This window comes from Orycteropus afer, unplaced genomic scaffold (assembly GCF_000298275.1).
Source record: "Orycteropus afer afer isolate SDZICR_OR568_19922 unplaced genomic scaffold, OryAfe1.0 scaffold00036, whole genome shotgun sequence".
Taxonomy (NCBI): domain Eukaryota; kingdom Metazoa; phylum Chordata; class Mammalia; order Tubulidentata; family Orycteropodidae; genus Orycteropus; species Orycteropus afer.
Window position 1 is genome coordinate 10350666 of NW_006921623.1, and position 13930 is coordinate 10364595.

General features: G+C 43.3%; 1 protein-coding gene across 1 annotated transcript in view; it reads right to left on the bottom strand.

Annotated features, from left to right (window-relative positions):
* Nucleotides 1-13930, bottom strand: part of TTC12 (tetratricopeptide repeat domain 12) — a 52815-nt gene that overhangs the window by 1714 nt on the left and 37171 nt on the right. The window contains exons 12-18 of the mRNA XM_007936533.2: nt 13272-13364; nt 12182-12242; nt 11412-11549; nt 10866-10964; nt 9947-10015; nt 5531-5632; nt 3128-3227 (exon numbers count right to left, since the gene is read on the bottom strand). Coding sequence (XP_007934724.2) covers nt 3128-3227; nt 5531-5632; nt 9947-10015; nt 10866-10964; nt 11412-11549; nt 12182-12242; nt 13272-13364 — 662 coding nt within the window. The remainder of the gene's footprint in view (nt 1-3127; nt 3228-5530; nt 5633-9946; nt 10016-10865; nt 10965-11411; nt 11550-12181; nt 12243-13271; nt 13365-13930) is intronic.

Consider the following 13930-nt stretch of genomic DNA (forward strand, 5'->3'; position numbering starts at 1 on the left):
AACACACTGAAGGAGGACATGTTCACTAACTCATTCAGCAAATATTTATTGAACACCTATGAACCCCTTGACTCCTTATCTGATGTATCTTGTGCCCAGAACAGTATCTGGCACAACTTAATTGCTCTATGACTGCATATTATGTTTCAGACACCATTCTACAGCACTGGGAGACAGCAGTGAATAAAACAAAAACTTTGCCCTTCATCCCCTTACATTCTAGTGGTTGGAGATAGGCAATAAGCAAAGCATATGATGTGTCAGATGGTGGTAAATGCTTTGGATGAAAATAAAGCAAGGAAGGGGTGTTTAGTATGGGGTTGGGTGTGGGGTGATGCAATTTTAAGGAAGTGGAAGAGTGAGCCAGGTGAACACCTGGGGGAAGTGCATTTCAGGGAGAGAGAAGTGCAAGGTCAAAGGCCCTGAGGTGGGGGTATGTGGCATATTTGAAGCAGAACAAGGAGGTCTTTGTGGCTGATGGGGAAAATGCAAAAGAAAGAATACCAGGGCTTGGGGCCAGAAAGTTTTTTCTCTGAAAATAATGGGGATAACTGAATAAGAAGCCACTGAGAGGTTTTGAGAGAGTGATATATGAGCTGATTCATATTTCTAAAGATGCACTCTGGCTGCTGTGCTGAAAATAAAGTATGGGGCAAGAGCAGAATCAGGAAGACTAGTGAGGAGGCTAGTGCAATAATCCACGTGAAAGATAACAGTGCCTTGGACCAGGGTGGCAGCCATGGAGTGATAAAAAGTGGTAAGATTCCGAATATATTTTGAAGGTAGAGATGACAGAATTTGCTGACAGACTGGACATAGGGTACCAGAAATAAAAAAGAGGAATCAAGGATGACTCCAGTGTTTTTAACCTAATCAACTGGGAAGATGGGGTTAACATTTATGTAATAGGGAAGGCAATGGGAGGAGAAAGTGGGAGGAGCATCAGGAGCTCAGTTTTGATCACGGTAAGTGAGAGATAACAGTTGGACTGTCAAGGGAAGATGCTCAGCAGGCAATGGGATGTCACAGCCAGGTGTTCACAGGAGACATGCGGGCTGGGAATATAAATTTGAGCGTCATCTGCATACAGATGTTATTCACAACCCAAATAGTGGATGAGAATGTCAAGGGAATGAGTATAGAGAAGAAAACAGTGTAAGGCATAAGCCCTGGAACTTCCAACATACTGAGGTTGGGGAGATGAGGAGGAGCCAGCAATGGAGACCAGGAAGGAGGAAGGAGTAAAAACCAGGAGAATGTGATGTGCTGGAAGCCAGGTGAAGGGAATGTTCCAAGGCAAAGAGAGTGATCAACTGTGTCAACTGCTGCTGACAGGTCAGTACGGTGAGGACCATGAGCTGGCCACTGGATTTTGTACTGGAATGAACCCTTCTAGGAAGAGGAGACATGGAACAGATGGCCTAGCCTGGGGGCCCTCCTGGAGCTCCGGGCAGGTACATTCTAGACCCAGTCCTGGGCTGTGAGGCTCTCCTTTATGGCCTCTACTCCAAAGGCCACCAGTTGGTCTATAGAGAGACAATCTCAGAGAGGAGAGGAAACCATTCCCTACATGTCCTAGAGATGACTTGTCACTCAGAAGCATGGCCCAAAGCTCACATCAATGCTGGGTCCAAATATCAAATTATGGCTCCTCAATTCTGCTAGGGAGTCATTCAAAGTATCTTCCAGAAACTGCTCAGAATCAAACAAGCCTGTTGGTCTAGCTCTGGGCAAGACCTGACGACACCCAAACACCAATGGAGAAGTTCAGCTAAGACATCTTGGCAGACCTCTAGCTATTAGGGATGAGCTAAGAGGGGTAAAATTTCTGATATAACCTATTTCTCTAGCATTCGTAGCTCTATAGACATATCTGGCATATCTTTTGGTAGCAGAGCTCACAATGCTGAATTCAAACCCCTGCCTTATTGGGGCTCAAGATCTAGGTCTCAAACAGGAAGAAAGACTTCAATTTTACAGACAGCCCAGAGGTCTAGACTAGTGCTGACCACTAGAACTTTTTGTGATGATGGGAACATTCTATGTCTGTGTTGTCCGATACAATAACCACCACTGAACCCTGGAAATACAGCAAGTGTGACCAAGGAGCTAAGTGCTTAATTTGAATTAATTTAAATTTAAATAGCCATGCTTGGCTAGTGACTACCATATTGGACAGCACAGGTAAACACTGTCCAACACAGGAACTACAGAGAGCCTGAGAATAGAAGGTTCTAATACTAGCTGTCAATAGCCATGCCCTGTGTTAATCACAGTGCCTTCTTATCTCATTGAATCTTTATCCTAACACCAGGGAGGAGGTACGGTTATTTGCATTTTACAGATGAGGAAATAGGGAGTCTGAGAGTTTAAATGCAGAACTTGCTCAAAACCACACAGCAGAACGTGGTAGAGTGAGCCAGGTGTGTCTTCTCTAATGTCCCCGTTCTGAACCTCTACGTTCCACCACAGGAGAGGTTCCATCCAACAGCCCTGAATGGGAGGCAGTGTGACTGCTTCCGGTCCCTGCAGGGCAACAAACAGGACCCAGGAGAAAGGTGCCTGCTTCTATGGTGGGCCCCACTGTGCTCATTTTCTGTGTATTCCAGAGATGTTCAGGGGAACATTAGTAGGCTGCCTCAGCTGAGAACACGGCTATAAATGACTACTTTCAGTTAGTAGTCAAGCACATAACCATTTGCACTACCCAGGGACTCCTAAAGCGATGCTCAGACTGGTATTTTCCTTGTTCATTGAAGCTGAAGGTTTCCCCCCAACCCTACAAAGGAAGAGAACCTTTGGTAGGTCAGTGTAAGCAGAATGCTTTAGGAACAATTCCATTCAACTTGGTGCAGCTAGGTTCCCAGCTTCGGCCCTATTACCTTTGAGATGTCTCTCAGCTCAGTCTCCAGCATGAGTATTCTACCTGGATGCTGCCATGAGGCTAATTAAACACTTTCTAATGAGTTGGTGAAATGACATCTTGTTCGGTAAACACTGCTGAACCGCAGGGATCATTAACAGTATTACTGCTAAGTCCCTTCTCACTCCTCATCCACAGTTCCCTCTGAAGCTTCAGGGTGGGATTAACCTCCGGGATATAGGCTTGGCTTAAATTGTCACTTACTTTTATCCTGTTGTACTACTTCTTCCCGTGCTTCGTGACAACTATTAGTGCAGATAGCTAGTGACTTTATGGCATAATGTGATGCCGTCTGGCCTCCAGTCTAGATTTCAGAATGGAATTAGAAAAAGAAAATTAATCCTACGATCATTCTTGACCAGAAACAACAGTGAGCAGCCATGATTTGACTAGTGGTTTCCTGAACTTGTAAGAGAGATTTCCACTGAGGACAGCTCCTGCCTCCTGCTGAGCAAGCCCTGTCCCTGCTGGTTTGGAGTGTCACTCACAGCCTCTCTCACATGTAGCCCACCCTCTGACATGAACGCAGGCCTGTCATGTACACCTGAGTAATTGTCTCTGGGAGGCTGTATGAGAGAAGGGCTGAGAAGGCAATGATACTGTTGACTGGCAGCTCTACCAAAAAGAGGAGGAACAGGCCCTCCTGTGTCATTTCCCATTTGAGCATGAGGGCTGAGTGCTGCAAGCTGTCAGTCTGATAATCCTGCATGGAGAACCCCATGAACCCACTTAAGGAGGTGATGGCTGTCAAATCATAACCCTAAAAGTTACTTACTGCAAGATCTTTAAAATGCATTTGTGTGTGTATGTGTGTGAGCACAACTAGCACCCTCCAGCTGCTGCGGGGCAGATTAATATTGAGGAGGTGAATGGTGGGCCTCAGCTGTATGGAATGAATGATGGTCATGTCACCAGCTGAATGGCAGCCTAAGCTTATGCCCACAACCTGCCCCATCAGCATTACCTCTGCCCGAGCAGCCACCAGCCCAGAGCATTCTTTCTGGTGCTACTCAGCCCGGGGTGCTGTGAATAACCTCACTCCCATGGACGGGTGACCGTCACTAGACACAAACATCATGGATGGATCCATAGACGGCAGCCTCATGAGCCACCTTGCCCTTTCAGGTGAATCTAGTGAACTGCTGGCCCAACTTGCTTAGATTCACACACTCCTTTCAAGGAAGAAAAATGGAACATCTTTTTTTCCACACAGTAATTCTGCCCTCTACTTAGCTCTTCAATGGAGGTTCACCACTCTCTAGGTAACAATAAAACATTTCAATGGAGGTTCACCACTCTCTAGGTAACAATAAAACATTGTGAGCAGGAACACAACCAAAGTAATGGGGCTGAGAAACCTTGTCGAAAGCTACTCAGACTACCTTTATCAAGGGCCAAGGGCATACTTTTTTCTTTTAAATTCTTTTTTTTCTCTTTGCATTTCTGTTTCTTCTTTTGTTTTTTCCCTTCACCCCAGCCCCTGGTAACCATAAATCGTTTGTCTCAATAGATTTATCTATTCTAGATATTTCATGTAACTGGATCATACAAATTTACCCTTTTGTTTCTGACTGCTTTTACTTAGCAAAGTGTTTTCAAAGTTTATCCATGTTGAAGCATGTCTTAGAACTTCATTCCTTCTTATGGCAGAATAATTTTCCTTTGCATGTATATGCTACATTTTATGTATCCATTCATTTGTTTCCACCTGGGTTGTTTCCACCCTTCAGCTATTGTGAACAGTCCTATGAACATGGATGTGCAAGTATCTGTTTCATTTCCTGCTTTCAATTATTTTGGGCACACATCTATCTGTGGAGTTGAGTCATATGGTAATTCTATGTTCAACATTTTTAGGAACATTTTACATTCCTATCAGCAATGCATGAAGGTTCCATTTTTTCCACATCCTCATCAAGAGGCTGTGTACTTTTAAGTTAGACTTGCGTGAGAAGCAGGTTTTATGGATGTATCTAATGGCCAATTTACTTATTGATTCAACAATCTTTTATTGACATTCAGAGCACTGTGCAGGTGGACAGGCAGAAGAGAATCCCTATACTCAAGAAGCTTAAAGTCTAGCTAGAATCAAGGAGAAACACATCAATAGAACAATCCCGTTGCTGCCAACTCATATTTGACCTTATAGGGCAGAGCAGAACTGCCCCGTAAGGTTTCTAAGGCTGTAATCTTTATAGAAGCACACTGGCTCATCTTTCTCCTGTAGAACTGCTGGTAGGTTCAAACCTCTGACCATTTAGTTAGCAGCCAAATGGTTAATCACTGTGCCACCAGGATTTCTTAAAGGAACAGGGGAAAAAAAAAAAAAAAAAAACCCAAACCCACTGTCATCAAGTTGATTCTGACTTGTAGCAAGCTCCATAGGATTTCCAAGGCTATGAGCCTTTCTGGAAGCAGACTGCCTCATCTTTCTCCTACAGAGCAGCTGGTGGGCTTGAATTGCTTATCTTTTGGTTAGGAGCCGAATGTCTTAACTACTGCACTACCAGAACTTCTCTAATGAAACAAAGCCCTCCTTAATTCTGTTCCTCAAGTAACATGAGACACCTCAGAATTCAAGAGGTTGTAACCAATGAATTATTTTACCTTCAAGAATTTAATCATTTTCTTCACGACTCCTGCTCTCAGGGCCTCCTCAACAATTTTCAGAGAGGAAGGAAGAGTCCGGCTCAGAACACCAGCTGCTCTCTGAGGGAAGCAGAAAGGAAAGGATGATTAAACATTCTTTTCAGAAATTCTCTTGGAAGGAAGATTAGGCAATCTACTTCCATAGAGATACTGCCTCGGAAACCCAAGGAGGGGTTGCTATGAGTCAACTCAACGGCAGAGTTTTTTTTTTTTATTCAGAAATTCTGGTGACTTTTACAAGTTAACAAGTAGTCTGGTGAGGTGAAAACAATCATTAGTACTGGAAACAAAATCTGCACCTCCAATTTTTTCTGAGAAAAACTGTAGTGGCCAAATAATAGATAGCAAATATTATTGCTGGGGAGGCGATTCAAAGGATTGAAAAGCTCACCCTTTGGCAAAGAGCAGCCCAGTTCATTGCTCCTTTACACAGGACCAACAGGTTCAGCCCTAGGCAGGAAAGCCATTCCCTGAATGCTCAGAGTGCTCTGACATCAGCACCCCTATTAGGAGCAGTCAGACTTCATGCATTGGTCCTCTCTTTCATCTTTATGTTTGCTGAGTCTTGGCCTTTTTGTTCTACTTTCTGGGAGATTTCTGTTTTATCAACACTACACTATCTTGAATCTCTCAAAGGATACAAATTACAGTTTTTAATATTTTTTTTCTTCTATTACCTATATCATTTGTTTCCTTTTGATTGATTTTGCTTATTTATCTGTTTTTCTGCATATGTGTGAGGCTTTCCTGAAATGTCTGGTGACAGTTAGTTGCTCACTCACATTTAAGAAAAAAAACAACAGAAAATGTTTTGTAGCTGTGTTTAAGGGAAGTTTGTCAACTGGGAGGTAGTGTCTCTTAATACTTGTTATGAATTGTCACTGAGTCAATTCTGACTCATGCGACCTCATGTGTGCAGAGTAGAAGTGCTCCACAGGATTTTCAAGGCTGTGACCTTTGGGAAGCAGACTGCCAGGCCTTTCCTCAAGATGCCTCTGGGTGGGTTCAAATTGCCAACCTTTCAACTCACAGCTAAAGGCTTAACCATTTGTGCCACCCAGGGACTCCTTCCCTTAATATTACAAAAAAAACAAACCCACTGCCATCGAGTTGATCCCAAATCATAGCGATCCCCACTGGGTTTCTGAGGCAGTAAATATTTATAGAAGTAGATTGCCCAGTCTTCCTTTTGTGCCGGGGCTGGTGGGTTGAACCACCAACCTTCTGGTTAGCAGTCAAATGCCTTAGGCACTGTGCCACCAGAGCTCCTTTGAATGTAAAAATATTTTCTCTAGTCTTTCAATTCCTTTAGAGAAAAAATGCTCTGCTTTTATGCCTAGGAGATACATGCCTAGCTTCCAAATGCAATTCCCCCATGTTTTACTTCTGCCCTTTGTTGTACCCGGTATTTTGGGTACTCACTCAGTTCCCTCCAGGGCACTGCAAGGCAAATCAGCTACCTCTCCAGCTGTGTTCCTCTCCATTTACTCTATAGTAAGTTTTCTTCGGTGCTGCCTCATTAATTACCACTCCTTACAGCTGTTATTCATCTTCCAAAAACTTGTTGAAATTACCCATTGAGCTTGCCTTTTGCTTTGTCAATATAGGTTTTTATTTTTAAAGACTTTTTTTCATGCCTTTAGTCTTATCTTAATGAGATCTCCAGAGGGAGAAGGGATAATTGTGTGTATTATTATATTATCAATCTTGTTTCCCAGATCTTCTTACAGATCTTAGAATTCTGCTGAAGTTGATGGTACAGATCTCAGATCCACTGCAGTGGAGAGAGTGCCCTACTGACAGACCAGATTCCTATGGGGAGCTACGACCTTGTCAAACAGCTGGAAAGCACCCAACTGTGGCACATGCAGCATCCTCAGAAAACACAGCCCTTGAGATTCTATGAGGGGTTCTCTAGGGACTAGTGGAGCTAGATGCATTACCTGGGTGGTGCAAATGGTTAACGTGCTCAGCTGCTAACTGAAAGCTTGGAAGTCCAAGTTCATGCAAAAGCATCTTGGAAGAAAGGTCTGGCGATCTACTTCTGAAAATCAGCCATTGAAAATCCCATGGAGTATTGAGTTTATGTTAATGGTGGCAGAATGATTTGGAAAAGGATAGTGGGAATGTACAACTTGAAGAATATAATCAATGTTAGTGAACTGTACATGTAGAAATTGTTGACATGGCATGCTTTGTTATACACATTTTCACCACAATTTTTTTTTTTTTAGAAAAGAAAACCCTACGGAGCACAGTTCTATTTTGACACACATGGAGCTGCCATAAGTTGGCATTGACTTGATGGCAACTGGTTGGATTGGAGTGAAGGCCTAGCTTTAGGTCTACACTACCAGAAATGCCTCAAGCTCCTGAGAAAAGTGGTGCTTACCACTTTTGGGGTATTAGGCCACTTTTGCAGATCTGATGAAACCTATTATGCCTCTCCTATGGAAATGCACATACACTTAAAGTTTTCTACACAATGGAAAGGGAGGGGGGGATGATTCCAGGAAACTGAAGACCTACCTCACATTAATGGAGCTCAAGTTGAAAATCCTTCCCCTATATAAAAGTATGAATTGGCTTCCAGGAAACTGTGGGAGTGCTACCCCTAAACAGGGTATGTTGGATCTACTTAGAACCTTTACTAAAACCTTGGTACCAGTGTCTAGTCTGTCATCTTTGAGGGACTGGATTCCCAGACTTGCCTAGATCTGATCCTAATTGTCTACTGTCTCTCTAGGCATTAGAGCCCTGGTCCTGATAGGCAGAAAAAAAGGGGTGATTATGTGAATCATAACAAATTCTGGACAACACTAAGAAGAATGGGAATTCCAGAACACTTAATCGGGCTTATGAGGAACCTGTACATAGACCAGGAGGCTGTCATTCAAACAGAACAAAGGGATACTGTGTATTTTAAAATCAGGAAGGGAGTGCATCAGGGTTTTATCCTTTCACCATACTTATTCAATCTGTATGCTGAGCAAATAATCCAAGAAGCTGGACTATATGAAGAAGAACACAGCATCAGGATTGGAGGAAGACTCATTAACAACCTGTGATGCAGATGACACAACCTTCTGTGCTGAAAGTGAAGATGACTTGAAGCACTTACTGATGAAGATTAAAGACTACAGTCTTCAGTATGAATTATACCTCAACATAAAGAAAATGAAAATCCTCACAATTGGACCAATAAGCAGCATCACGATAAATGGAGAAAAGATTGAAGTTGTCAGAGTTTCATATTACTTGATTCCACAGTCAACACCTATGGAAGCAGCAGTCAAGGAATCAGATGACATACTGCACTGGGCAAATCTGCTACAAACTCTGAAGACAAAGGTGTGCCTAACTGAAGCCATGGTGTTTTCAATCGCCTCATATGCATGTGAAAGGTAGACATTGAAAAGGAAGACAGAAGAAGAGTTGATGCTTTTGAGTTGTGGTGAGTTGTGGTGTTGGCGAAGAATACTGAAAGTAGCATGGAATGCTCCTTGGAAGCAAGAGTGGCCAGACTTTGTCTCAGCTACTTTGGCCATGTTGTCAGAAGGGACCAGTCCCTGGAAAAGGATAACATGCGTAGTAAAGTGGAGGGTCACCGAAAAGGGGAAGGCCTCAATGAGAGGGACTGACCCAGTGGTTGCAACAATGGGCTCAGGCATAGCAAGGATTGTGAGGCTGGCACAGGATCAGACAGTGTTTTCTTCTGTTATACATAGGGTCACTATGAGTCAGAGCCAACTCGAAGGCACCTAATCACAACTTATTTGAGTAAAGAACCCATCCTAAGATGATGGCAAACAGCCTCCTGAATCATATTATTATTCTTTTCTTGAACATTGCATTAACCATAGGCCTTTCTCAGTTTTCTTATCCAAATATCAGAATTAGGAGAGCCATATTATCTCCAAAGGAGTTAAAACCATAATGCATAAACAACCTCTAGGTCATTGGCTTCAAAGAATGGGGCAGGCTTTTTTGACTACGGAAAGAGGGATTGCAAAGAAAATCATTTAGCCTATCCAGTTTCCCAAGGGGCATTTTGAAGTAGGACAATTCCACAAGATTACCTTGTATAACGTGGTTAAGTTCTACACCATGGAGAACAGGTATCCTTAACTTGGGTTCCTAGAGCCAACAGTCCACACAGGGGTGTTCAGAAGTCATTAGAGCCCCAGAAACAGCAGGAAAAATTTGGTATGTATGTCCTGTGGGCATTTTTCTGCTGTACCTAAGAGAATCAACTGATTCTCCACACTGTGGTGACCTCTAAAAAGTTAAGACCCACTGATACTTTAAAAGAAACGAACAAACAAAATACAAGACCACTGAAGTCATTTCTGGATTCTGCTGGGAAAAGCTTACTGTCAAGATTCCTCCATCTTGGCTGTTCAATAGAACCATGCACCTTCTGCTCACCTCCGTGGCCCAAGCCTGCAACAGAGGAGGGAAGGGAGAGATTGATTTCCTTGATATCCTGAATTTTCTATGGAGCTCCTCTGAGCTCTCAAATAGAACTATTCTTTTTTTTAAAAAAACCGTCACTGTATTCTGTCCATCATTCTTCAGAACACTTTCTATTACTGATCTTTCTTCATACATCTGTCTCCTCAAACTACATGGTGAAACCTTAAGACTGTTGTTGTTGTTGTTATGTGCCGTCGAGTCAAACCCGACTCATAGTGACCCCTCCTTGGGTTTCCAAGGCAGTATCACTACGGAAGTAGGATTGCCCAACCTTCCTTCCGAGGAGTGGCTGGTGGGTTTGAACCGCCAGCCGTCTGATTAGCAGGCAAGTGTCTTAGCCACTAGGAACCCACATTTTGATGGACTTTGTAAATCCAGCACCTAGTACTATGCTTACCACATCTTGGACCTTTGGTTAGTGTTTCTAAATGAATAAATGGGTAGATGACTCATCTACCCCTCACTACATCAACTATGCAGACCATTCATAGGTCCTTTCCCATTCCTACTCCCAGTGTCGGAGTACGTATTCTTCAGTTCTCTTTGTGGGAGCTCTGGTAGCATAGTGTTTAAAGCATTTGACCGCTAACCGGAAGGCTGGTGGTTCAAACCCAGCAGCCACTCCTCAGAAGGAATGTTTGGCAATCTGCTTCTGCAATGATACCACCTTGGAAACCCAAGGAGGGGGGAAACCCAAGGGATCTGCTATGAGTCAGATCCAGCTTGATGGCAGTGAGTGAAAATAAGAACAGTTCTATGCAATAGAATGTGTTTAGGTCAACCCTGGGTTCCAGGTAGGGAGAAAAGAATACTGTACCTCAGAGACAAAGGGGGATTGCAGACACAAGTTCATCAAGAGGCCCAGGAATGTATACATGACCTCTCTGAACAGGTCCATATCCTCCTCACATTTGACCTTTGGAAACAAAACAAGGGAATCAATTACTTTCCTGCCTTGCTGCTTTTCATGGTCAACTCTTCCTCTTGACAGGGATCTCAACACTACTCACACTCCCTAAATTGTCAGTGTCATGAGCCTAAGTGGTGTTGGAAGACTTAAGATCAGTTCCTTGAGTCAGTGTTAGTATAGGAAAAGTTATGTTTAAACTGAATAGTGAGTTGCTAACATGGGTGATCAAACCAAGATTACCAGAAGATCCTTCAAACCTCTCTAGAGTGGACAAGACTCAACCTGGAGGGCTTGTAAGTTTAGCAGCCCATATAATCTCTAATTATAAAGGAGATAAGCCATGTACTCCAGCACCCTCAGAAACAGCATTTGTGGAAAAGCCAGGTAATTAAGAAAAAGCAAATGCCCCCAAAGAGGATAAAAGGCCAACTTGGAATAGAAAAGGTAAAATACCATGAAGCCCAAGCAGGCATCCCCAAATTCTTCGCAGCCAGCCATCTGTCTTCGGGTGGCAGCATTAGCACTGAGGTTTCCCATGATGGCAATACACTGGCAAAGAGCTGAGGGGTTGGTGACCTTGGACTCTTTCTTCTAAAAATGAATCAAGAGAAAGTGAATCCTCAGAGAGCAGGTAAATGATGCCATCATTGGTGCCCTTTGGGCTTAACTCCAGCTCCTCCACAACCTCCCCTTCTCAGAGCCTCCATTTCCACATCTGTAAAATACTGGGGTGTGGCTCTGCTATCTAAGGTCCCCTGAAACTTCTATGGCTTGCTGGGTACGGAGCCCAGCTGTAGTATGCTCTCCTAGGAGAACCCCTCCCCTTTACTATTCTTCTGCCTCATCAGCTCAGACTGCCACCTTGCCTTCCGGATAGGGGTGATTTCCATTCATGAGACAAGGTTGCATGTGGTACATATGATGATGGGATTTAGTGTCAGCAGGAGACTGATGGAGACTGACAGACTCTCCCCACCTTCACCTAAGATGCATTCCAAATTCAGCTTTTTCTACTCTGCAACCAGTCACTTCCATATGCCACCTCCACCTGTCCCCACTGCAGTTGTTTTAATAACTGAAGACTGTGTAAATTCCAGCTGTGTATAAATGATTAATCAACCTGTGAGACAACAGGAGTTCTAGGGTATAAATTGTGTTCAAATAGCTCCGCTCACGCACTGCATAGTATCTGTCACAGGTGATAAAAATGTGGGCTTGCTCACCAGAACACCTATGAGTGTTGGGAGAACACCTGGAAGGCAGGCCTGGAACCAGTCTTGGAATCTGTGGAGAAGACATCAGCTGTGATTTATTTCTACACTGCACAAACTGTAATATAAATATAGTGTCTTGGATAATGTAGCAGACAGTTACAATCTCTGGCCCCATGTGATTTACAGTGTGTATAGATGATTCATTCTGAACCAAAAAAAAATGTCACTGGGTATGTAAGGTGGTTTAAATTCTTCCAAGTCTGGAGAACTGCCTTTGATGTTATACAACAGAGTTCAGATGGCAGCTTTCTTAAGCAGAAGTTGTGAGAATTGTTAGGCTTCTGTCAAATTGACTTACCACCCCCTCTTTTTGCTTGGAGTCTATATACTATGTGCCACGCAGGCAGCAAATATAGTGTGTGTTTCCTCATCTCAGCCCTTAGGAGGGTCCAGATGCACTCACAGCTCCACCTGCTAGAGTCTGTGCCAGCTGGGGAGCTGGTCTGCAGGCTTGAGCTACTCTCTCTCATTACAGGTTATTTCTAAACAGGACACCCAAAAGTCTGTGAGGAACTAAGAAACTCAAAATGTGTTTTGATTACAAATAAATAAATAAAATAACCTTATTTTGAATGAATTAGAGATAATCTAAGACTTTTACTATCTTCCTCAGCAACTAAACAAAACAAACAAAAAAAGAGATTACCAATAACACCACTGGCAACTCAAGAGAAGGATACATTTTATTGTTCATATTCACTGTCTCACTCACACATGTTCATTCAACCAGACTTTGTTGGGCAGTTATTTGGTACCAGGCACCAATTAAAGGAAGGAAGAACTTTCTAAAACGCATGTTAGACTGGCTACTGTGAGAAGTATTGTTTCAAATATGTTGAGGATCTGGTCCCCCGTGCTCAGAGGGACTGCGATGGGAGTGGCTGACCACAGGGGACCCCTGGAAGGCATCTGCCCTGCTACTAGTGAATCTGGTGCCCAGACTGAGACTTGGCCTACCTTCCCTGTACACTATTTTTGAGGATCAGACAGTTGAACAAAGGTGTATGCAGAAATGCTGCATTCTGGAAATAAAAATTACCTTTTGTCCAGAGCCAAGTCTGTGAGCAGTCCCATGGCAGTGTTGGCCTTCTTATCCGGGAAATCAAGAAATGACACCAGGGCCTCCAACAATCTGTAAAAATCCATAATAACCTCAAACTAACAGCATCCGCAACAAGGTGACCTTGAAGATAACCAGGAAGGAGTCAGCATCAGGGTGAAATACACTTGAAAGGGTAGCCTTGCCTTGACCTTCTTGGAAGTCCAGCTCCATCCCAAAGAGACAAGACACTCTCCTATTTGAATGACTCCACCATTTAATGTGAATTCCCAGAGGGTTGAACAGTTTAAGCCAAATTTTTTTAATGTGGTAAAATACACATAACATACAATTTACCATTTTAACCATGCTCAAGTGTACTGGTCAGTGGCACTAAGCACATTCACAATGTTGTGCAACTATCACCACTATGTACAGAACCTTTCCATCACACCCCACCCCATAAAAAAACCCTGTGCTCGTTAAGAAGGCACTCCCTGTTCCTCCCTTATCCTGCTCCTGGCAAGCGTATAATGTACTTTCTGTCTCTACAGATTTGCCTATTCTGGACATTCCATATAAGTTGTTGTTGTTATGTGCTGTCAAGTAGGACCCGACTCATAGAGACCCCTCCTTGGGTTTCTGAGGCAGTATCACTA